Source organism: Phyllopteryx taeniolatus, chromosome 6 (assembly GCF_024500385.1).
Source record: "Phyllopteryx taeniolatus isolate TA_2022b chromosome 6, UOR_Ptae_1.2, whole genome shotgun sequence".
In the NCBI taxonomy this organism is placed as follows: Eukaryota; Metazoa; Chordata; class Actinopteri; order Syngnathiformes; family Syngnathidae; genus Phyllopteryx; species Phyllopteryx taeniolatus.
This window is the reverse complement of record NC_084507.1, coordinates 10688690-10711565: the sequence shown is the minus strand read 5'-3', so window position 1 is coordinate 10711565 and position 22876 is coordinate 10688690. Positions and strand designations below refer to the sequence as shown.

At 41.9% G+C, this 22876-nt stretch overlaps 1 protein-coding gene across 1 annotated transcript; it reads right to left on the bottom strand.

The window, feature by feature from the left end:
* Positions 1–912: 912 nt before the first annotated feature.
* Positions 913–22486, bottom strand: LOC133479089 (cingulin). Its single transcript, XM_061775582.1, is given in 21 exon segments — positions 913–2470; positions 4154–4317; positions 4411–4519; positions 5202–5320; positions 5399–5572; positions 6353–6514; positions 6597–6767; positions 8341–8589; positions 8663–8884; positions 8975–9187; positions 9277–9397; positions 11151–11299; positions 14641–14853; positions 14933–15044; positions 16530–16651; positions 17087–17179; positions 17301–17370; positions 18229–18320; positions 18403–19249; positions 22400–22425; positions 22427–22486. Coding segments are annotated over 21 exon segments (3609 nt in total). The 5' UTR covers positions 22472–22486; the 3' UTR covers positions 913–2334.
* Between the last annotated feature and the right edge of the window lie 390 nt (positions 22487–22876).

Below are 22876 nucleotides of genomic sequence, written 5' to 3'. Positions count from 1 at the left end.
TTCTAATGTTTAATTCCAGCAGGAAAAAAAAAATCGGATTTACAGCGTTAACTGTTATATGTAATTGGCAACAATTGGTCAAAGGCGGTCAACAAAAGGACTGGCAGTTTGGTCTAAAGACATAGAGGGGGCGCTGCAGCAGCTTTTTGATGCCACTGTTTTTCTGCTTTTAAAGAAGTATATTTTTTTTAAATGAAAAACTATTTATTTTTACCACTGTCACTGAACTGACTGTGTTACACTTTGTGGGATCTACTGCACACTTTTTTTTTTTTCTTTGAGACAAATGGATCACTAACTGATGAAAATAAGCTCTAAACCATAACACCATTGTCATTACACACCTGTTGAGAATGTTGAGGCCTAACAGTCGATTTTGAAGTCGAGGTTTATGACTGAGCTGTGTGGAAGCAGACATCAGCATGTGGAACATGTGACTCAAAGGTTTACAAGCTGGAAAAAATGTTTGTGACACAAGCAAAAAGACACACTCAGCAACAAGCAGCTGTGTCACATCACAGTTTAGTGAGGCCTCAGACCTCAATAACAAACAAGCCCTGTAATAACATCGTTATCAACACCTGACCCAGTACAATATGTCGCTCCACAGAGACTGCAGGGAGCCGGTTTTACTCTTCTACGTCCCATGTGTGTTGACTTTGAACCTCCTGTAGAGCTATACACTGGAAAACTGTTAATCATAATTGGACTTTGAAAAAAGTTTAATCAAAATCAGGTGGATCTGCCTGAGCAGCTTCACATATGCCAAACTGCTCAGCTTGGTACCAATAAAGATGATGCAATAGTAAAATAATAATAATAAAAAAATAATACCAAAAAAATCACGGGTAATTGACATCCCCTGACATGTTTATAATTGCCTATGGTTTAAACGGTAAATATAGCACAAACCATGATACTAAAAGTTTAATATTTCAAACTCATCATACATTAACCATGAAAATACACTTGGATAAAAAAAAAAAATGCACTGGAAGTGCACATCTACATGCATATGTGGCGAAGAATCTCCTTAACTTCCACTAAAAACACTGGCTAAACTTAGCTCCTCCACAACTAATAAAGATGCAAGTCTCTCTGTCAAGATATATTTCCATAACATACTATGACGCCAATTGCTGCACTGGTAGAATCTTAGGCCATTTCAGAAAGAGCACAAAAACCGTAACTAGGTTTTTTTTTTTTTTTTAGCGAATAGCTTAGGATAGGGTCCACAGAATAAAAACAAAGAGGTCCCGGCTGGTCCACCAATTTTATAAACAACACCAGAGGTGATGATGTGCGGTTGCCATGGCAATGACTGTATATTACTGGCATTGTGCATTATAATTTTTGTTTTAATTCTTCAATATTAGTGGGATAATTTGGATTTGGTGCATTTTTCAGGTTGTGAATACAAGTTTTGTTCTTTCTTTCAATTTGTATATTTTCTATTCCAGACTGTTTTAGGAGTCATTTTTTAGGCTAGTTCCAGAAATTCCGAATCTTCCTAGCTAATGCTTTCAACATTTTTCACAGTGAATGATTTGTGCGTGGCCAGTGAGCACTTCTTAAAAAGTTTCCACGTCCCTTGTGGAGGAACGTGTTCTGCAAGTAGATGTGTCACTCCTTCAAATTATCGCAAATATGCAAAAAAAAAAAGTCAATACAATCACCACTCTTAAATTATGAAAACAAATGCTAAGACATTTTTAGTGAATGAAGACTTTTTTACTAAAGGAAATATAAAAGATTAAAAATGGGAAATATTTGCCCAATGAGCAATTCTAGTATTGTGATACATTGACAACCCAAATACAGTACATGATTATTAATATCCCGCTTTACTTGATTCATAGACATAAAAAAATAAACAATACAGTGCAGTAAATGTCCTTCAGTGCTGATTTGTTCAAACTAAATACAAAATTAAGAAACTAGAAATGTTAAATAAAAACATACAAAAATCATCATGATTATTATCTGTTTTGTAAGGCATCATGTATTCTGAAACTTTAAGTAAAAGTAAAGCATAAATAAAGTGGCAGCATGGGCCCTTATTTTGCATTAAAATGAAGAAAACTACATAGAAATAGTGGAGCAGCAATAGAGTTCACTGTTCATTTTTCAGTCTACTTCTGTACCAAATATTGCTCACGTATGCTGTGAAGGAAACCACCTTAAACAGGAAGTTTGGCTTCCTTTAATTCACTCCCATGAGGTGAATGGACAACCCACTAACCTTTATAACACTCCCTCCTGCTCTGTAGTGCATCTGCAGTACCATTATTGCCTCAGCTGACCGGTCTGAAAGGTGTGTGTGCTATGCTACTTTCAACAGGAGCTGGTCTGGAGGTTGCCCTCGGTAAGGAGGGACGTGATGGTGGACGAGTCGTAAACGCTGTCATCATCGTCCGAGCTGAAAGCGGACGAATCCAAAGCGGGACGCATGGTGGCCTTGGTTTTCCTTCTGCAACACGCAAGAATCAAAGTTAGTTCTATTTTGACGATTTGTAGAACAGCCTAGTGTGTGAATTTTTTATGCACAACCCACCCCCATTTCCAATGACGTTGGGACTCAAGTACTGAGTAAATAGCACAAACAATGAAAAAATAAAAAATAAAAACATTTTCAATTTAATGCAGTGTTTTCCCAAGTTATAAGTGAGCTGAAATAGCCACGTTTGGGCAGACAGTGCCAGACAAATATTACAATACATGAAAGCTGTTGTTTTTGTTTGTCTAAAATGTAAACAAGAGTAGCGTGCCGTTGCCTTCGTGGCAACGACGACTTTCCCAAAATTGTGGCCATTCAGGCATGACGGGTTGGCTTATCTAGTGTGAATACCTACGCTCCAGAATCCCAATAGAAGACGTTGTGTGAGGTCATGTGACTTTCTTGTGTTGTTTGAATGGTGAATTAGACAAATGATTTCACTAGCGCTTAAATTAGATTAGGGCAAACAGTGGCCAATGCGGAAGTCTAAGTCATAGTCTCGCGCACGAAATAGTTGATAAATAAGCAATGATTGATAAAAGTAGCGAGTGACATTTAAATCATTGTAACGGAGTAAAAGTACCGTTACTTCTTAGCAGGAGAAGCGTCTGAAGTGTTTTTTTCTGGTTTGTTTGTGTGTGTGCCCTGCGATTGGCTGGCAACCAGTTCAGGGTGTACCCCGCCTCCTACCCGAAGATAGCTGGGATAGGCTCTAGCACTCCCGCGACCCTAGTGAGGAGAAGCGGCTCAGAAAATGGATGGATGTTTAATAAACGTGCTTAAGGGAATTTAAATGAGGTGTTGGAGTTTTTATTATTTAAAATTTTGACACCAATATTTTTCTTCTTACCAAATATCAGTTAAAAAAATATATTGGTCTAGCAATAATAAAAAAAAAATTAAAAAAAAAAATGTATATATATATATATATATATATATATATACACATGTCCACATCCCCCATGGGTGTGACGCCCCTGATATCATGTCAGAGATAAAAGGTAAGCGGAGCTCCATTGAGTTTCGTTGGATGCGCAGAGTAGACTCTGATAAGCGACACAGACTTGATTGCATTGTGAAGTGTGAACGAAGTGACTGTGTAGGGGGGAATTGTGTTTGGGGACGTATCCCTTTGCCTAACTGTGCCCTGCAACTGGGTAGCAACCAGTCCAAGGTGTACCCTGCCTCTTGACCGAAGTCACTAGGGATAGGCTCCAGCTCACCAGTGACCCTAAGCAGTACGGAAAATGGATGGATGTTCTTTAGTAGTTTTGGTTCTTGGGTTTCCACTTTCTACTCTCATGAGGGAATTGGCAGGGCTCCCTCTGGTGGCCATACCACGTAAAACATGGAGCATGAGTACGTCAGGCCTGGAATGGCCCCTCAGGGTTTCTGAGTACTGTAATTATTTTGGCACGTGCTGACATGTGAAATGTGAAATGCATCACACACACTGAAAATGTCTTGCAGGTGTGTGAGGAGTGTGTGCTACACTAAAGGCGTCGGAATGCCTGGGTGATGACATCATTCACGTGTGGTTTTACTTCTCCTGACGCAAAGAGGTGCTGTGTTTTGTACTGTTCAACACACCCCGTAATTAATTGTCTGTTGAAGTTAGTGAAAAAGGAAGTAGTATTTAAAAATGGTATGGTTTACTTGAGTTCCGTTTCCAAAGCGTTGACTCGTGACTGCAAGGCGTCTTTAAGCTCTATCTGCTCTTCCATGTCTCTCTGAGCCTTCCTCCTCAGCGTGTCGATCCTCTCTAACTCAGTTTCGCCCTCGTCCACCTGCCTCTTCAGAGCCTTCACTTTTAGAGAAAGCTGCAAGGCAACACAAGGGGGAACGGGGGGGGGGGACAGCTGATGAGCGCGTCCCCGCTGTCTCGGTAGTAAACATGTTGAGAATGTGCTAACCTGGTCCTTCTGTTCAGTGTGTGTTTCTCTCTCCTCGTCCAGCATCATGTTCAACTCCTTAAGCTTCCTCTCAAGGCGGCGCTGGGACGCCAAAAGAGAATTCTTCTCCCTTTAGAAGTGGATAGATAAACACAGATGATCATACACTATATAGACTAAAGCAGGGGTGGGTAATTCATTTTCCAAAGGGACCACATGAGAAATTGAACAGTTTTCAAGGGCCAGGTCAACAGGCGAACCCCAACTGTGTTCCATATTAATTTTATGTTTATATTAAGCATTGCAATTGTCCTGTTTTAATAAGCTGCTACCCGTAAAGATCTGGTTCATACGAAGAAAAAATTAGGAAACAATTTTTGGGCAAAATTATAAGCAGTCGCGAAAATTGCATATATACACAAAATTAAATAACTATTGAATCAACATTCACAAAAATCACATCTAAAATGTGCACAATTTTTCCTACATTTTGAAAATGTGCTAACCAAAGTCAAATAAGCTGTTCGAAGTGAGGACTCCTAAATCTTAATATAGATAGCTAGCCATTGTGGAGTTTGCTGGTTCTCCGTGTGCTTGTGTGGATTTTCTCTGGGTACTTTCATTTAAAAAACATGTACGTTATTGTGATGTTTTAGAAGGTTCAGTTGCTTCTACAGTTAAATACATGTTTAAGGAGGATTAATTCAATTTGCATGATTTCCCAAAGGAACCTTTTTCATTGTTGAACTATTTTTGATCACCACAAATAAAAAAAACAAAAGGAACTGTCACAAGAAAAAAAACTACAGTACCTGTCCTCAGTCCGGAGACGTTCCTCAAGCTCCTGGATTTTGCTCTCCAGCTGAGTGGCCCCAGCTGAGGAGCGAGACTGGCCCTCCATGTCGGCGACACGACCCCTCAACTCCTTGAGCTGTAGCGACACAGCCACACATAAATAAGTCTAATAACATAAAATGCAAAGAATGAATGATTTTTAAAATGCACGCACATGTCTCTCCATGGCATTCTTGTCCAACTCGAGGTCCTGTTTGGATGATCGCTCCTGCATAAGCTCCGAGCGCAGCTGGTCAATCTGGTCTCTGCTTCTGGACACGCGCTCCGTCAGCATCTCCCCGCTGCTTCTCTCCTCCTCCAGCTCCAGCTCCAGGTGCTTCAACTTTTCCTGAAAGAGAGGAGGTCACATCTCTACAATGTCCATTCTTTAAATATGGACTGCAACCAGCAAGCGACAAAGGAGTTTTCAGTCTCTGTGCTGTGTTCTGTCAGGTCCAATTTTCAACACATTATTAAACATCCAGGGAGAAATAAAACATTGCTCCAAAGGGCTTACAAAACTTTGGGGCGTAAACATGCCTCAAAAATTGAGGTTGAACTGTCAGCAGGTGTGGAGTCAACCTGTAAACTTGATGTTTGACCTATTTTGCACCATTAAGTGCTGAGTTTTAGTTTTGATATCCTTACAATAAGTGTTCTCTGTTAAGGGACTGTATAAACCATTCAGAAATATTAGCATTTTCCCCCCCACTTGTTTTTTTATATGATATATACGGTATATGTATATACAATAGAAAATAGATGGAATATGTAAGCAAAAACCCTAGTGATTTTTAATTATGCCCAACACACGTTTGCTGAGGTATGTATCAAAAGTCAAGAGATACTCCTTGTACCGGTCACAATCAATCATTCCTTTTTAGGCATCCTTGTTCCATGTCACAGCAAGAACCCTCCTGATTCTAAGTACAAATCGTCACATGATACACGAGGTAGTTGGGGTCAAATGTGTTCTTGTATTCCAGCTAAGTGACACTGAAAATGTTAGCTTTCGGCTCCCCTATGGCGTATTCCACTAGCACTGTTTACTTCCTCTTTATTATTCCACTTGCATGCTTCATTCCCCTCACATCCCAAACACACAGACAAACAGATGCACATATTTTACCTCCAGGATACGAATCTCCCTGGTCTTCTCGTTGAGGCTGTTCTTGCCCGCCTCACTCTCTGCCTCGAGGTGGCGCAGTCTGTTGGTTAGCATCTCTTTATCTAGCTGGTGGTTGTCCCTCTCCTCGCATGTGAGCAAGAGCTCCTTCTTCTGTCGTGACAGCTACTCGGAGTCGCAGTCATATTAGGCACGGTCACGCCAAACTGTGTTCATCACGCTTTGACTCTCTGTGTTTGGCACCCACCTCCTCCTCCAGTCGCCTCAGATTTGTCTGACTTCTGTCCAGTTCGGTTTGAGCGTCGCTACCGTGACGTTGCACCTCCTGCATTTCCTTGCGTGCGCACTCTCTCTGCTCCTCCAGTTGAACCTTGAGAGTCTGCACCTCACCTCTTGAGGACATGGTAAGAGACTCAAACTGACAGCGAGACAAGAGGGAAGAGGGAGGACAAAAAGGGACAAAAAGAGGGGGATTATTTTCGTGCAGTGCGTTTACTAGTGAGCACTCTGTAGAAGTGGGAATCTCAGTGTAACATGCTACGATCACGTATTTTACCAATAACAACAGTATCACAATACGGTGATGATTGATATACTTGAAGATGAAACACATTACATCAAAATAGCCATGCAACTGAAGAAATGAACGCTTTGCACGTTTAAGTAAACCAAAGTTTTTGGGAAAGCTTCCATTCATCCATTTTCTATAGTGCTTGTCCTCATTAGAATTGCAGCTGAGCTGCAGCCTATCCCAGCCAACTTTGGGCGAGAGGCGCACACTGTATGGACAAATAACCATTCACACCTATGACAATTTAGAGTCTTCAATTAACATAAAATGCAAGTTTGGAATGTGGGAGGAGGCCGTCGGACCCAGAGAAAATCTTTACTAATCACTATGCCATGTGGTAAAACGTTTAATTAATAAAATAATAAAAATATTTGGTGGAGCTTTCTATTTGTTGTTTTGGTATGTTGAGTTTGGAAGAGGAGAATTTAATATGTTTAATCTTCAACCAAATACATTTATTTTGTTGAAAATGTAATTTAATTCCTGTTTTGATTTTTAGAGCGGTTGGATGATAAATTACACTATCATGAAATCATTAAACATGTTTTTTTAGGGGTTTTGGAGAGTCGGACAACAGTAACATTGATTTTTGAAGTTGGGGGAATCAATGCTGTATCATGACATATAACAATATTGATATTTTGATCTCCAACTCTCACTGGAGCAGTTCGCAGCGGAGTGTGAAGCGGCTGGGATGAGAATCAGGTCATCAATCGGAAACGGGTGGCGTGCCCTCTCCAGGTCGGGGATGATATACTGCCCCAAATGGAGGAGTTCAAGTATCTTGGGGTCTTGTTCACGAGTGAGGGAAGAATGGAACAGGAGATCGACAGAGGGATTGGTGCAGCATCTGCAGTGATGTGGACGTTGTATCGGTCCGTTGTGGTAAAGAAGGAGCTAAGCCAAAGGGAGAAGCTCCCAATTTACCGGTCGATCTATGTTCCTACACTCACCTATGGTCACGAGCTGTGGGTCGTGACCGAAAGAACAAGATCCCGGATACAAGCGGCCGAAATGAGTTTCCTCCGCAGGGTGTCCGGGCTCTCCCTTAGAGATGGGGTGAGAAGCTCAGTCATCCGGGAGGATCTCAGGGTAGAGCCGCTGCTCCACCACATCGAGGAGCCAGATGAGGTGGCTGGGGCATCTGATTCGGATGCCTCCCGGACGCCTCCCCGGTGAGGTGTTCCGGGCACTTGCCACTGGGAGGAGACACCGGACACGACCCAGGACACGCTGGAGAGACGATGTCTCCCAGCTGGCCTTGGAACGCCTCGGGATCCCCCCGGAAGAGCTGATTGAAGTGGCTGGGGAGAGGGAAGTCTGGGCGTCTACTGCCCTCACGACCCGACCTCAGTTAAGCGGTGGAAAATGGATGGATGGATGGATGCCCCACCCACTGAACCCCCTCCTTCTTTCCTACCTCCTTGTTGATTTTCTCCAGAGCTCTCTCCTGCTGTTGTCTGAGCTCCTCCTTCTGGTTGAGGGTCTGTTTGACCACCTCCTTTTCTTTCTCAGCATCCTCCACACGCTGACTGAGTTCCCGGTGCTCCTGTGTCATGCGTGAAGCTTTTCGCTTTGTCTCATCCAGCTCAGATCTCAGGCCCCTCAGCTCGGTGTGGAGGGCAAGCTCGGCCTCTGAGTTCTCCGCATTGCTGGTCAGCAGTTGAGCCTGAAGACATCACAGTCCAGTTTAGCACTGTCATTCTAACGGATTTTATGCTTTGAGAAGGACAAAATCTTACCTCTAACCGAGACAATTTATCTTTCAGACGAATGTTGGACTCAGTCTGTTCCTTCTGGGCATCTTCTAAAGACTTCAGGTCCACCTGAGATCTACTCAAATGGGATTTACTGGCCTCCAGCTCCTCCTCAGCTGATTGCAATTTGTCTTTGAGCTGGCTGGCTTCAATTTGTGCTTCCCTGAGCTTCTGCTCCAGTTCAGAGACGGTGGCTGGGTCTGGGAGCTATGGGACAGAACAACAGCTGATCTTGTACTGTATGTGTGTATATACAAGCATGCAGCCAGTCATTTAGGTTTAATTTTAGCAACTAACCTTTTTGTTTTTCTCCTGGGCCTTGGCAAAGTCATCTCTGGCCCTCTGCAACTGGTTCTTTAGTCGATCAATCTCGTATTTTAGTTCTGCCTCTTGCTCCTGATGAGCTTTTTTCACCGAGATGGTCTCCATCACCTTTTTGTCAAATTCCGTCCTCTGCTTCTCCACCTCTGATTTTGCCTTCTGCAGATCAGCACTGAGTCGCTCAAGCTCCTATACAAAATCATGACCAACACCATGTTTAAACTGCTCTGTTTAGATCATTTCTGTAATCCTCAGCATTTGTGAGCGCACTCGTGCACCTGCTTTAAAGTCTGTTCGTGGTTGGGGTCCGGCATCTTCTGTTTCATTGCGTTCATTTTTTCCTGGAGCTCTTTCAGCTCCTCCTCATTCTCCTCTTTCTCTAGTCGGGTTTGCAGGAGTCTTAAATTTGAGCACATATTTTTATGTATGACAATGTGTCTGATTAGCAGTTGTGGATTAAATTTGATAATGGTAAAACATTGAGGTAATGAACAAAATCAGTCACATATTTTGCTAATATAGTCAGTCATACTTTGTTGCGTGTTTTCGTTTGCACATTAATGACAAAAGTCATGTTATTGTTTTAATTCTGCATTTAAAGAAAAAAAAACACCCTTCAAGCAACAAGTTTTCCTTTGTAGGGTGAAAGGTGCAGCTGGCTACTAATGTGGACGGAGTGGGTGCCAACAATGACGAAATGAAATGCCAGTATTTTGAGGGTAATAGCCTGTAATCAACATAAAAATAAAAAAAAAGCACTATGAATTATTAGTTAGTTTTTGGACCGGTGAACTTAGTCCAAAATGCTGAATTATGAACTATTAACTGAACTACATTTTTGGAACAATGTACTAAACTTTGAACTAGTTCACGTAGGAAATGAACTTTACCAACACTGATCGTGTATTATTGGTTTAAAAAAAAATGCAATGTCTTTTATTTCCAATATCGTGCAGCCCTACATATACAATTAACATTCCCCGTTTCCACTGAACGGATGTTTACAGAAAGTCTGTATCCAATTTTGAAGCTAAACACATTACAATGCAAGACCATCCACAGAACATGTCGATAACATTTAAAGTAAACACTGAAAATTTTAAAAGGCAACAGTTAAAATGCTCGTCTTGGACAAGTTTTTTTTCCTTCCCAAACAATTACAGTGAACTACAATATAAACAAATGTATGTGTATTTAAAGTTTCATTGCTGTAGATAATGTAATGGTTTACTTCTCTCCTGTTTACAATTAGTGCTTTGTCTTTGTTTCTCTCTCCCTTCTAGAAACTTTGTTCTGTTCGACTAAGCAAGTCTGATTCCCAATAAACCTCAATTATGATACCACAGCAGAAGCTTAAAAACTCCACTGTGACACAGTAAAAGTGTTCCGGCATGAAAGGGATAGAGATTTTCCATTCTGCTTGACCAAACAGCTAAACAGGACAAAAAAAAAAAGAAAAAACAATTTAAAAAAATGCAACACTTTCTTTTTACTTTTTTTTTTTCCTTAAGTGAAAATCTATGTTAGTGAACATTTCTCCTTTGCCAAGGAAATACATCCACCTCAGTGCAATACAGCAAAACTGCACATTTTAGAGTGACTTTTTTTATTGTGGGCAGGCTATGCCACACCTGTGCTGTAATCATGCCACCTAATCATCTTCATATGACACATCTGTAAGGTGGATCGATTACCTCGGCAAACGAGAAGTGCTGACTGGCACACAATTGGATTCATGAACAAAATTTTAGCTAAATAGGCCTTTTGTGTATACAGAAAAAAGTTTTAGATCTTTGAGTTCAGCTCATGAAAAATGAGAGCAAAAACAAGTTTTTTCTTTGTTTAGGATAGGAGCACCCATAATTTTTACACAAATTATGGATTTAATTTTGGAAGGGGCCTTGATTCTACAGCTACAGATTTCCACAGCAACACACAAACTGTACAACTAGTGACTCTCACACTGTTTCATAGTTGCTGGGTGGCTCTCTGACAAAGAGGTGCAGAAACATTGAGCAGGTAGAAAGAAAGAAGAGCGTGATACATAAATTAGAATGCAATGACTGAATGATAAATGAAAGTGACAATCCTTTCTTGGGAATGCAGAAGACATTGAAAGCAAGCAAAACCTCTGTAAAGTCTCTGAACTTACTCTTGCTTTGTAGAGCGAAATTCATCCCTGGTGTTGTGAAACTGCTCCATCCAGTGGCTGCTCTCATCCCTGCAGTCCTCCAACTGCTGCTGGAGAGTGCGAACTGATGAATTCACGCGCAAGCGCTCAGCCTCGATCCCCACGTGAGACTGAGAGACAGGAGAAAATTGCATGACAGTCCTAACAATTCAGGTACAGATGAGAAAACCTGAGTGTGAGTTAAAAGTCCAACGCGCTGTTGTACGGCTGGGTGATAAAATCCATTTTTGGGACTTTTTTTTTTTTCCACATAAATTCTATTTCTGATTTCAATTGATTTTTTTCACCTTCGTTGACAGAAAAAAAAATGACAACCTAATTTACTTTATTTCTCCTTATACCAGTTTCCCATGCGGCATGCATCAACTTCCACCGAAATAATAGAAAATGTTTTTTTTGTTTACAGATAATTAAAAATCAAGCATTTCCTCTCTCCCCTCTCAAGACATCTCTTTTGCAATGCAAGCATGATCCTTAATGAATTCGCCTTTTAAATGTTTAACAAATTAAGATCATAAAATGAGTGGGCAAACTGCATGGCTCAGATGGTCTATATATCACTTGTTGAAGCTCTTTCAAGGTCTTTTGTAATGTAAAGTTGTTCAGGTGAGGCAAGGCGCGCTGGCCCCACTCCAGGGGCCTCATCCTGGTCTCCAGGGGGCAGACTGGGGGCCATGCTGCTGCACCCTGGGCTTGTGTCCTCCACTTTCCTTTCCCTGGGGCACTTTGCCATAGTCATCACCCCTCTCTTACTTGGGCTGTGTGGGGTCCCCAGATGACTTTGGGGCCTCTGGTAGGGTGTCGGCGCTTCCTGTCTTGGACAGGCCCACCTCCTGTGCCCTATTCTGGCCGCTGGGTTGGGGGTTTATGGTGGTGGGGTGAAGCCCCCCTTTTCTCTGTGGTCTTCAAGCCAGTCGAGGCCCGCAGCGTCCTCGCCTTCCTCTCCCCATTGCTCGCGGGAGGTGCTTGACATGGGCTCACTTTTGATGGGCTGTGACCTTTTGGGGTGGCAGCTGGCTCCTGTGTTGTTGGTGGTTGGGGGCGCCATGCTCTCTGGGGGTGGTGGCAGCGGTGGGGCGCGTTGGTCCGGTACCCTTGCCCCTCCTTTTGGGACTAGTTGGGGTGCTTCGGTCAGGCTGGGTGACCGGCCTGGGTCCTGGGGAGTGGGTGACATCCCCCTGGCTGGGTCCCCCAGGTGATGGACTTGCTGACTTGGCCCCCACTTGAGGGTGGGGGGCGCCTTCCTCGATGTGCTGGGACAGCAACTACATGCATGTGATATGGCGCTCATTCACTAATAAGTTCCATTGACACGCAAAAGGCTTGAATTGCTTTTGCTGCGACAACTAACAACAACACAGGTTGTATTAAGATATCAACTCTCAGTTTCTTACAGGTGTTTAGACACTATAAAAAGCATCCGACTGCACCACTCATCAGTAGCACTGCCTTGCTCAATTCCCACATCCTGTCCTGTCCTTTTTTGTCCTCTTAGCTTGTTCTACTGGTTATTTGTTGCATGTCTACACCGGTTGTCCTCCCTGTCCACAAATAAGAACACAATCTGACTTTGTAATGTTACTTGTCGTCAAGTATCTAGACCAGGGGTCGGCAACCCATGTGTGGCTCTTTCATCCTACTGTTGTGGCTCCCTGTGACTTTGGAAAATAAATGAGTATTTTATTAAAATACATTTTATTTTACTTTGTTCGTTTTTAAAAATAATTCTAAATTTGAAGATTATGCTAAACGAGTAACATTAAAATAAAATGTTTTAATATTTTTATCGCCCAAAATGTGAGTCACATCCACCGATGTGCGACACTCTAATATCTTGTATACCTGGCATACCTCAAGTCTAGCTGCCCAGATTAATCCAGCACACCAACATCGCGATTTATTTAGCTTTTTGACACTTGCCTGGAAGGCAAATGATGGATAAATCCAAGAAAAGAAAAATTTCTGAAGATAACAGAACATTTAATGCTACGTGGACAGATTCTTTTGCAGATTCTCACTGCTGATGAAACTGGTTTACCAGTCTACTTAATATGCGGTGAAAAATTGGCAAACAACAAAAAGTCAAATGTTGCAAGACATTTCAAGAACAAACACTCTGCCTTTGCTAAGAAATATCCAGAGGGAGCAGAGCGAAAAAAGGCCGTTTCGGAGCTGTTACGTAAGGCTGATGTGAGCAGAAGTCACTTCAAGATGGGGATTAAGACTGCAAATTCAACTACATTTTGGTTTGCATTGTTGGTTCAGTGCCGGTGGATAATATTTGGATAAGTTTGGATTTTTGTCTCCTACATACGAGGAGGACAGTTGACTGCACAATCCAGTACTACATGCAATAAAATTATCAAACACAGAAGCAGATGGCATCTGCAGCATCGCATTTTTCGTTTAGTGCAGGTTGGGTAAATTTGGATTTTTATTTGTTAAATATGAGGACTCAAACAGACACTGAGTATTTTATTTGAAATTAAGCATCAACCAAGTGTAAAATCCTTTTTGTTACATGCAGAAATAAAATTCTGTGTTCTCTGGAGCATTTCGTTGATTTCATAAATGCAACAGTTTTTTTGTACAAAGCATACAGGTTTTATATATATATATATATATATGTGTATATATATATATATATATATATATATATATATATATATGTATGTATATATATATATATATATATATATATATGTCAAAATAGGTTGTGGCTCCGACTGCTTTCTTTTCATTGGGAGGCTGATCAAGACTAACTATTGTTCTGCTGTGGTTCGCACCCCTACAACCCTTTTCTGTACAGCTGTATTTTCAATAAACATCCGGATGATTAAAAAATAAGTAGAGGAACTATTTCAAACTCCCCTGTTGCACGGCAAAACTTTTCCAGTACAAAAGGCATACAGATCCACCATTCTACATGGCCATGCAGCTAAACGGCGACATAGGAAAAATATTTGCAGCTTGGAAGGATATACCATAACATGTCAATAAATCACTGCTTTTGCAACATATAAACGGGCACCAAGCTTTTGGTAATGTTCAGCGCGATTCAAGTTGCGATTGACTTGTACTGGGCTCCTTTCGTGTCATAAAGAAAACAATGGGTAAATGAGTCCGCTGTGTTTCTTAGTGGGAATTAAACTCGCTAGTTTTTGAAAAATCAGCACAAGTAGATTTGGAAAATTATCTTTTTTTTGGGAGGGTAACAATGACTGTGCTGTTGTAAGCTAGCTCCTCTCTGTTCACATCCATGTTGTTTGTGGAAGCAATGCCCATCAGTGGGGATGTACTTTGAAATACAGAAGCCGCAAAAAATAAATAAATTTAAAAAATCCTAAAAAATAAATTAATAATTAACCCAGCCCTAATATCTTGATGACTTCATTTAGTTCCTGTGTGTCTGTGCGTGCGTACGTACGTGCATGCGCGTACACGTGTGTACCTGAGACACTTGCTCCATGCTGCTCCTCAGTTTCTCCATGTCGACGCTATACTGTTCTCGAAGGGCCTCAATCTCCTTGTCATGCGTGGCCACCTCATCCTTCAGCGCTCCCTTCAGCGCTGTCAGTTCCCTCTCCCGCTGCCGCAGCGTCTCCTCCAGCTTCTGCTTCAGGTGACAGACCTCCATCAGCTCGGCCTCCAGAGTCGCCACATCCTGCAGACACCCCGAGAAATGTTACATCTGAAAATCTCCCGCCAGGGTAAGCTGCAACTTGATGCAAGTTTTGTTGTACCTTCCTGTTGCCATTTTCTCTTCTCAGTTCATCTTGGAGCTCGGCCAAGTGGTCCTCCATCTCTCTGGCACGAGCCTCGGCATTCTCTCTTTCTATACGCAGCTGAGTCAGTCTGCAAGGGAACACGTTTTTTTATATGATGACCGATTCATTACATTCAAACCAGGATTGGTGACTTTATGCAGTGTTTATTTACAAATAATGACTACTAATAAAATATAAAAACATTGTATCATAATACTGCAAATAATGAAAGGTTAAGATTTTTTATGGCCTTTTTTTTTTTAATGAACATCCACAGCAGGTGTAGAGTAGCAGGTGTCCATCTGGCATTTATTGGGTGCAAGTGCATTTTTAGATGTTCCTACCCAAAAATTATGAATATTAGAGGTTATAGGATGCTGATATGCAGAATATCTAATCAATTAATTAAATTACCCCTCCTGGAAGCCGTCACCTTATCGTGGTGGAGGGGTTTGTGTGTCCCAATGATCCTAGGAGCTAAGTTGTCTGGGGCTCCACACCCCTGGTAGGGTCACCCATGGCAAACAGGTCCTAGGTGAGGGACCAGACAAAGCACGGCTAAAAGACTCCTATGATGAAAAACATAAGTGGATCGAGGTTTCCCTTGCCCGGACGCAGGTCACCGGGCCCCCCCTCTGGAGCCAGGCCATGAGGTGGGGCGCGAAGGCGAGTGCCTGGTGGCCGGGCCTGCACCCATGGGGCCTGGCCGGGCACAGCCCGAAAGTGTAACGTGAGTCCCCCTTCCCATGCGCTCACCACCTGTGGGAGGGTCCGATAGGGGTCGGGTGCACTGCAAGCTGGGCGGTGGCCGAAGACGGGGACCTTGGCGAGCCCATCCCCGGCTACAGAAGCTGGCTCTAGGGACGTGGAATGTCACCTCTCTGGCAGGGAAGGAGCCGGAGCTGGTGTGTGAGGTCGAGAAGTTCAGACGAGATATAGTCGGACTGGCCTCCACACACTGCTTGGGCTCTGGTACCAGTCCTCTTGAGAGGGGTTGGACTCTCTTCAACTCTGGAGTTGCCCACGGTGAGAGGCGCCGAGCAGGTGTGGGTGTGCAGTGATTTGCAAGCAAACCCTTATTTCATCACAATAAAGTCTGTTTTCACTAGATTCTATATTCTACAGTATTTTAACCACAGACCCATAAAAATAAGGTAAATATCACCTTCTTCTGGGGCTGGAACAAACTAAATGCTTTCCATTCCTTTTAATAGGAAATATTCCCTTGATTCGTTAGTCGTTCAGTTTGCAAACAGGGTCACGGAACATTAAATTTGTAACTTGTGGTTCCACTGTATTCCATACAGTATTACTGTCTCATTAACTTAAGGGTAGATCACGTTATCTCAAATTCCCTCTCCGCTGCATAAAGTAGAGCAGCACTTTTTATTTTAACTCCACAATACACAGTATCTTTACAGAGCCCATGTCTGAGGTGGTGTCAAGATGTCTATCGCAACACAATGTGGTATAAGTCATTGTAAAGTAGCACCCACAGGCTATGGTACCCTCCCTCACCACCTCTTTGCATGAATGTGTGTGTGTGTGTGTGTGTGAATATTATGTCCCTCACTCAGACTGGGTATCATTGAGTTCTTTCTTCTTCCGAGCCAGCGTTTCCTCCAATTGCAGATTTGCATCCAAGCAGGAGTCCAGCGCAACTTTCAAAGTTTTTTCGGAGCGGGTAAGGGAGCCCTGTACACAAGCGCAGATGATAAAATTAATGAGAGCACTGGACCATTGGACCAAGATGGTTTCGAAGTGTAAACAATGAACCTGTAGGAAATGCTAAAGATGTTGGCAATTGCCCAAAGATCAATATGCAACGGGGATTAAGTTCTTATGGGCTATTCGAGATTAAGAACTCCCCAACTTCCTTAAAACAATATGTAATGAGCCATTACTGAAGTTATATTCTTTGTGTGTGTGTACCTCTGACTAGCAGAGGATTTAAAGGATTAATCAGAGGATTAATTTGAAGCACACTCTACAGTATCCCAAGCCCTCCTGATTGTTAAAAAGGCATAAACAGTTGAGGTGGAACCCCACTCACGTCGTCATTGCTTTAAGACCTGGTGTTTTGTTTTCAAGATCTGCATGAGTGCCTTGGAGTGTGTGCACTCCACCTACCCTTCGGTCCTCTTGCAAGGCACTCTGCAGCTCCGCCACCTTCCTCTCAAGATCCCTCTTTTCTCTCAACAAGTCCAAGGGCGCTTCTTTGTGCTGGTGAAGATGAATGTGTGAGGACGCGTTAACTCTTTAAGCAGTGTTAATTTATAAAAAAAAAAAAAAAAAAAAAGCAAGCAAGCATAAAAGACTAGTCCAACATATCTTAAGAACAGACCTGAAGGTTCTGAAGCCTCTGATAGATCATCTGGACTTTGTGCTTGATGGCAACATCACTTTCATTGGTCCTGAGGACGAAAGAGAGAAAGAAAATGAGCAACAGAAAGAAAGAGAGAAAGAAACAAGACACTTTATATTTAGGAAAATACCTTATTAATAAAAGCCAATTAACAAAAAGACTGCTAAAAAATTACCAAGACAACCAAATTCAGCCAATAATAGCACTGAACTTCATTTCATATAGTTGGGATGCACAGGATTAACAAAATAAAAAAATGACAGAGAGCTAGCGAGAGAGAGATAAAAAAGAAAAGGAAAAAAAGATAGACAGACACACAAATGGACATAGAAAGAAAAGAAAGAACGAAAGAAAAGATATGAGAAAAAACTCAAGGAAGATAGGATGCATGATGGAAGGCATGAACGATGGAAGAAAGGATGGAGGGAGGGAAGAACTGAGGAAGGGATGGCAAGAGGGGAGATTTGACAGATGGATAGGTGGCTGGATTGAAGGAAAAAGGATGGCCAGATGGATAGCTGAAAGAAAAAAATGGAAAGATGGAAGGTTTACAAGATGAATGGAAGGAAGAGTGGATAGAACAACAGACTTACGTATGGCAACAATGTTCCATCACTTTGAAGGATGGATGATGGAAGAAGGGAAGGTTTGAATGATGGGTGGATGGAAGGATTGAAAGATGAAAGGGTGGAGGGATGGAAGTATGAAGTTTGGAGGATGGTTGATGAAGGATGGATTGAAGGAAAGATGGATGGCTAGGTGGAGAGAAGGATGGGATGGAGAAGTAAGGAAGGAAGAAAGGTAGAAAGGAAGGAAGGCAGGACAGATATACGGTACTTTTGTTACAGCGCAAGATCACTTTGGTGCATGAATATGATCATTTATACGAGATGATGAAGGTGCATACCCTTCTCTGAGGATGCTGTATATGGTCTGCATGATCTGCTCCTCCTCTCTGCTCATCTCTGCACTCTGGTCCAGCAAAAGGTCTGGGGTAACCTTAAGACATAGAGGAGAAAACTACTCATGAAATGAGGAGTTAGGCACTGACTGAGAAGTCCAGTCCCCCAAGAAGTCTCACTTGAGGCTCTGTCTCCATGGTAACATATCTGCCCATTGAAGGCTGCCGATGAGTTGAGTGTGCAGTAGTGTTGGGGGAAGCTTTCTGGCCGCATCCCGGGCTGCTGTGTGTTGAAGATGAGGGTGAGGTGTAACGGTTGTCGGTGGTGTGAGGGTGCACACCCTGAGCATCCTGGGAAGGTGATATGCCTCGCTGTTGACGTCCAAGCCTTCTGTCGTCAAACCTGTTTACAGGGTGGTTGACAGCATGCGCCTGCTGATCCAGGCTAGAGAAGTGCCGCCTCTCACTCAGTGAACCCACTGAACCGTTCAATTTTGCCTTATATGAGCCATCCCCCATATTGTGAACCGGTTCTCTTTCCCCTCGTACACCCAGCCCGCTGTCCAGGTTGCCATAGCTGCCGGATTTTCCATCCCCTGGAGGTCTAGATAGCTGAAACTCCTCATTGCCAGCTTCTCCCTCCCCATCTCTGTCCAGAAGTGATCCATGGGATTGGGCCCGACGTAGCACGCCTCCATGCCCCCCTCCATCATCTGCCCTCTGCATTGCTGGCTTGCCCTTCTCCCTCCTGCGGGGGAGGCTACTGTAGCCAGAATTATACTGAGTCCTGAGCTGAACTCCATAAGAGTCCCCCTTCTTGCCGTCTTTAAGGACAACGTACGGCTGACCCGCGATGCCCTGCACACGGACCGCCACACCATACTTAGAGGAGGTCTGCGACTTGGGCTTGGCTTGAGACCCAGACTGCCCTCCTCGGAAGTCATGAAGGTCATTGATGAAGCGGATCTGAACACCGTGGTCCACTGGCGTCCTCCGACCGGAGGATGATGTGTTCATGCTGTTAACACTGGAGAGAGAGCAGGAAATACTGTAAGATGTGAAGTCTTCACTGAAGATTAATAGGATTACTAGAAAGTTTAATTGCTTAATTGATTTTCTTATTCACATACAATGGGAGAAAATGTCTAAATAAAAGGATCATGCACTCGAAAGCAAATTGTTACATTGAATGATTACACAGAACAATGGAACCACTATGTCAAACAGCCTCGAAGTTGTACAGTTCAGAATTTAGCTCATATTTTTGGGAGAAAATGGGCTTATGAAGTCACACATACATTCATAGTTCAAACTGTTGTTGTGCATGATTAGAGCTCATTTTAGCAAGCATCAGAGCATTAACTCATCTTTTTCAGATGTTAAGAGCATGAGAAGAAAAAAAAAAAAAAAAAGAACACCAGAAGTTACAGACTTGCTAATACTATTACTATCATGATCGATTCAGGGTTTCCCCACATATACCGTAATTTCTCGTGTATAATGCGCATTTTCCCCCACAAATTTTTAAAAAAACATCAATAGTGGTCATCATACATAGGTATAGGAGAAAATGAAAACGACTTTCCCATGTTATAAATGTATGCCGCCATCTAGAGGTTATGAAAAAGCTGTACACTTTCATTCCAATACGCCACCGCCCCTTGGAGGTTATGAAAAAGATGTACACTTTCGTTCTAGTATGCCACCTAGGTTATGAAAAAGGTGGTCTGCACTTTCATTCCAATATGACAGGGGTACATATGACTGCATATATGTACAATTGTGCATATAAGTTAACATACCCAGGCAGAATTTGTGAAATATTGTTTTTTGTTTAAATATGACTGATGACTGAACAACAACCACCATTAATTTCTTTATGGTTATGTTTTGATTAATGATAATGCTTTTCTGAAACACTTGACCGTTTAAATTTGATTTCCATTAAAATTAAATTAAATGTGTTTCGCCTGGTCCTTCATGTTTTCCTTTAAGAATTGTACACATCTTACAAATTCTGCCTGGGTAATCAAACATATGAGTAGAACTGTGTGTTTTCTTATTTACTAAATAAAAGTTGGGCTGTGAACTTCAAAATAAGAGAAAGTAAATTAAAAAAAAAAAGATTACGTGTTCAAATAAAGTGCTTAACTTCAGAATAATTCTATGAAAAAAAATAAAATACAGATAATACTTCATCTTTTGATCATATGGGTAGAAGCAAAATCATGCATTGTAAAAATGCACTATACATTGGTAGAAGGGTTTTCCAGAATTTTGGGGTCAACTTTGGGGAGTGCGTATTATACATGGGTGCGCATTATACACGAGAAATTACAGTACTACGTGACGTCAGCCGTCCAGCGCGTTAAAACAGCTCACAGTCCGGACTACAGACGAAGTTGAAAGTTCACACTTTTCATTGTAAATATTAATTAGGCAAGTATTGTAAGTCCGGCGGCACGGTGGACAACTGGTTAGAGCGTCTGCCTCACAGTTCTGAGGTCCGGGGTTCAATCCCCGGTCCCGCGTGTGTGGAGTTTGCATGTTCTCCCCATGCCTGCGTGGGTTTTCTCCGGGCACTCCGGTTTCCTCCCACATCCCAAAAACATGCATGGTAGGTTAATTGACAACTCTAAAATTGCACTCCGGTTTCCTCCCACATCCCAAAAACATGCATGGTAGGTTAATTGACAACTCTAAAATTGCCCGTAGGTATGAATGTGAGTGCGAATGGTTGTTTGTTTGTATTTGCCCTGCGATTGGCTGGGAACCAGTTCAGGGTGTACCCCGCCTCCTGTCCGATGATAGCTGGGATAGGCTCCAGCACGCCCGCAACCCGAGTGAGGAGAAGCGGCTCAGAAAATGGATGGATGGATTGTCCTTCAATGAATCAGTCCTTACCCTTCATGACCACGCACATTGATATGAATAATTAATTAACACGCCAGTTAAACTGTATTAATGTGTAAATAAAAAGTTAACAACAACCAAATACACTTTTACTAAGGAAAATAAAAACAGTGTGGCGAAAGTGAAATTGTGCATTTCTTTGCACTTTTATGGCACTGCACCGTCACTGTGCATTGTGTTAAAAATAAATAAAATAAAGCGGTCTCGGTTAAATGCTTCTGCACAGCTGGACTGCCCTTTGTTCGAATCACCAGCTACAATGTAGTACTTTGTGAGAGATGATGATGCAAAAGTAGCTATTGTTGGTGAGAAGAATTAACTGTAATCTAATTACTTTCCTGATGAAAGTAATGTTACTTTGTTCCTTACTCAAAATTGCATTTTTTTTTTTTTGCGCGACTTTGTAATGAGTTATCGACATCGCTGGTTACGAGCGCGGTCATGGAACAAAGTAAACTCTTATCTCAAGGCATCACTATAATTGTTAGAGTTACGGTAAAGTGTTTTGTTTTTATATTTTAACATGAACAGTGGCTACCTTCTTTTTACACACGAATGTTACAAATGTTAGATACCACTGGCAACACGACTTGAGGTATGTCTTCATCAGTTGTCATAAAATATAGGATATTTTATTGTTTGGCTATAAATTTATTAGACTTTTTAGAATCTTAGTAAAGTTTTTGTGATGGACAGTTGGTATGGGATGAAATATGTGCCAGCAGGAACTGAATTTGAATCATTTTTATTTGAATTTAAATTTCAACACTTGAATATTTGCATTACAAAACTGAATTTGAAAAACAATTTCAATGTTTTTAATTGTAAACGTTGCATTTAAAAACAGAATCTGAATAGCATAATTTGAAAAAGTTATTATGGAACTGAAGTCCAATAAACTTGAAAGTTAATGTAAGAATTTTTTTAATCAGCAAAAAAATAAATAAATTCTAATTATATATTCTTACATTCCGTTTGATCATTTCAGATTCAGTTTGACAAATTCAATTACAAATTACCTATAATAGATATCAAGAGACTGTAAGGAATAGCAATCGATTGGCGATGCACAGATCTCATAAATTTCATAATCTGAACCAAATAGAAGGTGTTGGACATTAGACTGTAATATGAAAGCAAGCGATTTATTGTTGCTGAAAAGTAAACAAAAACACACTTTCTACCGTCTCGTTTTGCATTCAGATTTTGAGTTGAGAAGCTTTGGTAACAAATCCCTCAAATGTGCAAATCAAATAAATAATACCTTGTCTGCCAATAACTGTGAAACGTCCCAAACTTGGCCCGACAAACAGCAGCTAAAAGATACAAGGATCATACACAGTAACACTCACTTGTGTGGACTTTGTCCTCGGTGCGCCTCATAAGTGATTAACCTGAAAGCACACACCCATGTATCACTTTCGCCTGAGCAGAGCAACCAGGCCACATACTTTAGCTATCTATGCCTGCAGACTTCCTTTGCAGAAAATAACCAAAGGAAACTTTCGCCCATGTTGCTTATTTAACCACTTTTCAGTTCCCTTGAATCTCCTCACACTTTGCATGAATGTACTTAGTGACATGTGAGTGTAGCTTAGCAGGTTCACAACGTCGTCATGCACACATGCCTAGTCTTACATTGACTGATCGTGCATGTTTCGTAAACGTTGCGCGTTCTCCTACCTGTGTTACAATATATGGCTAAATGCTATCAAAGCACTCCCTTATGACCTCTTTGGTT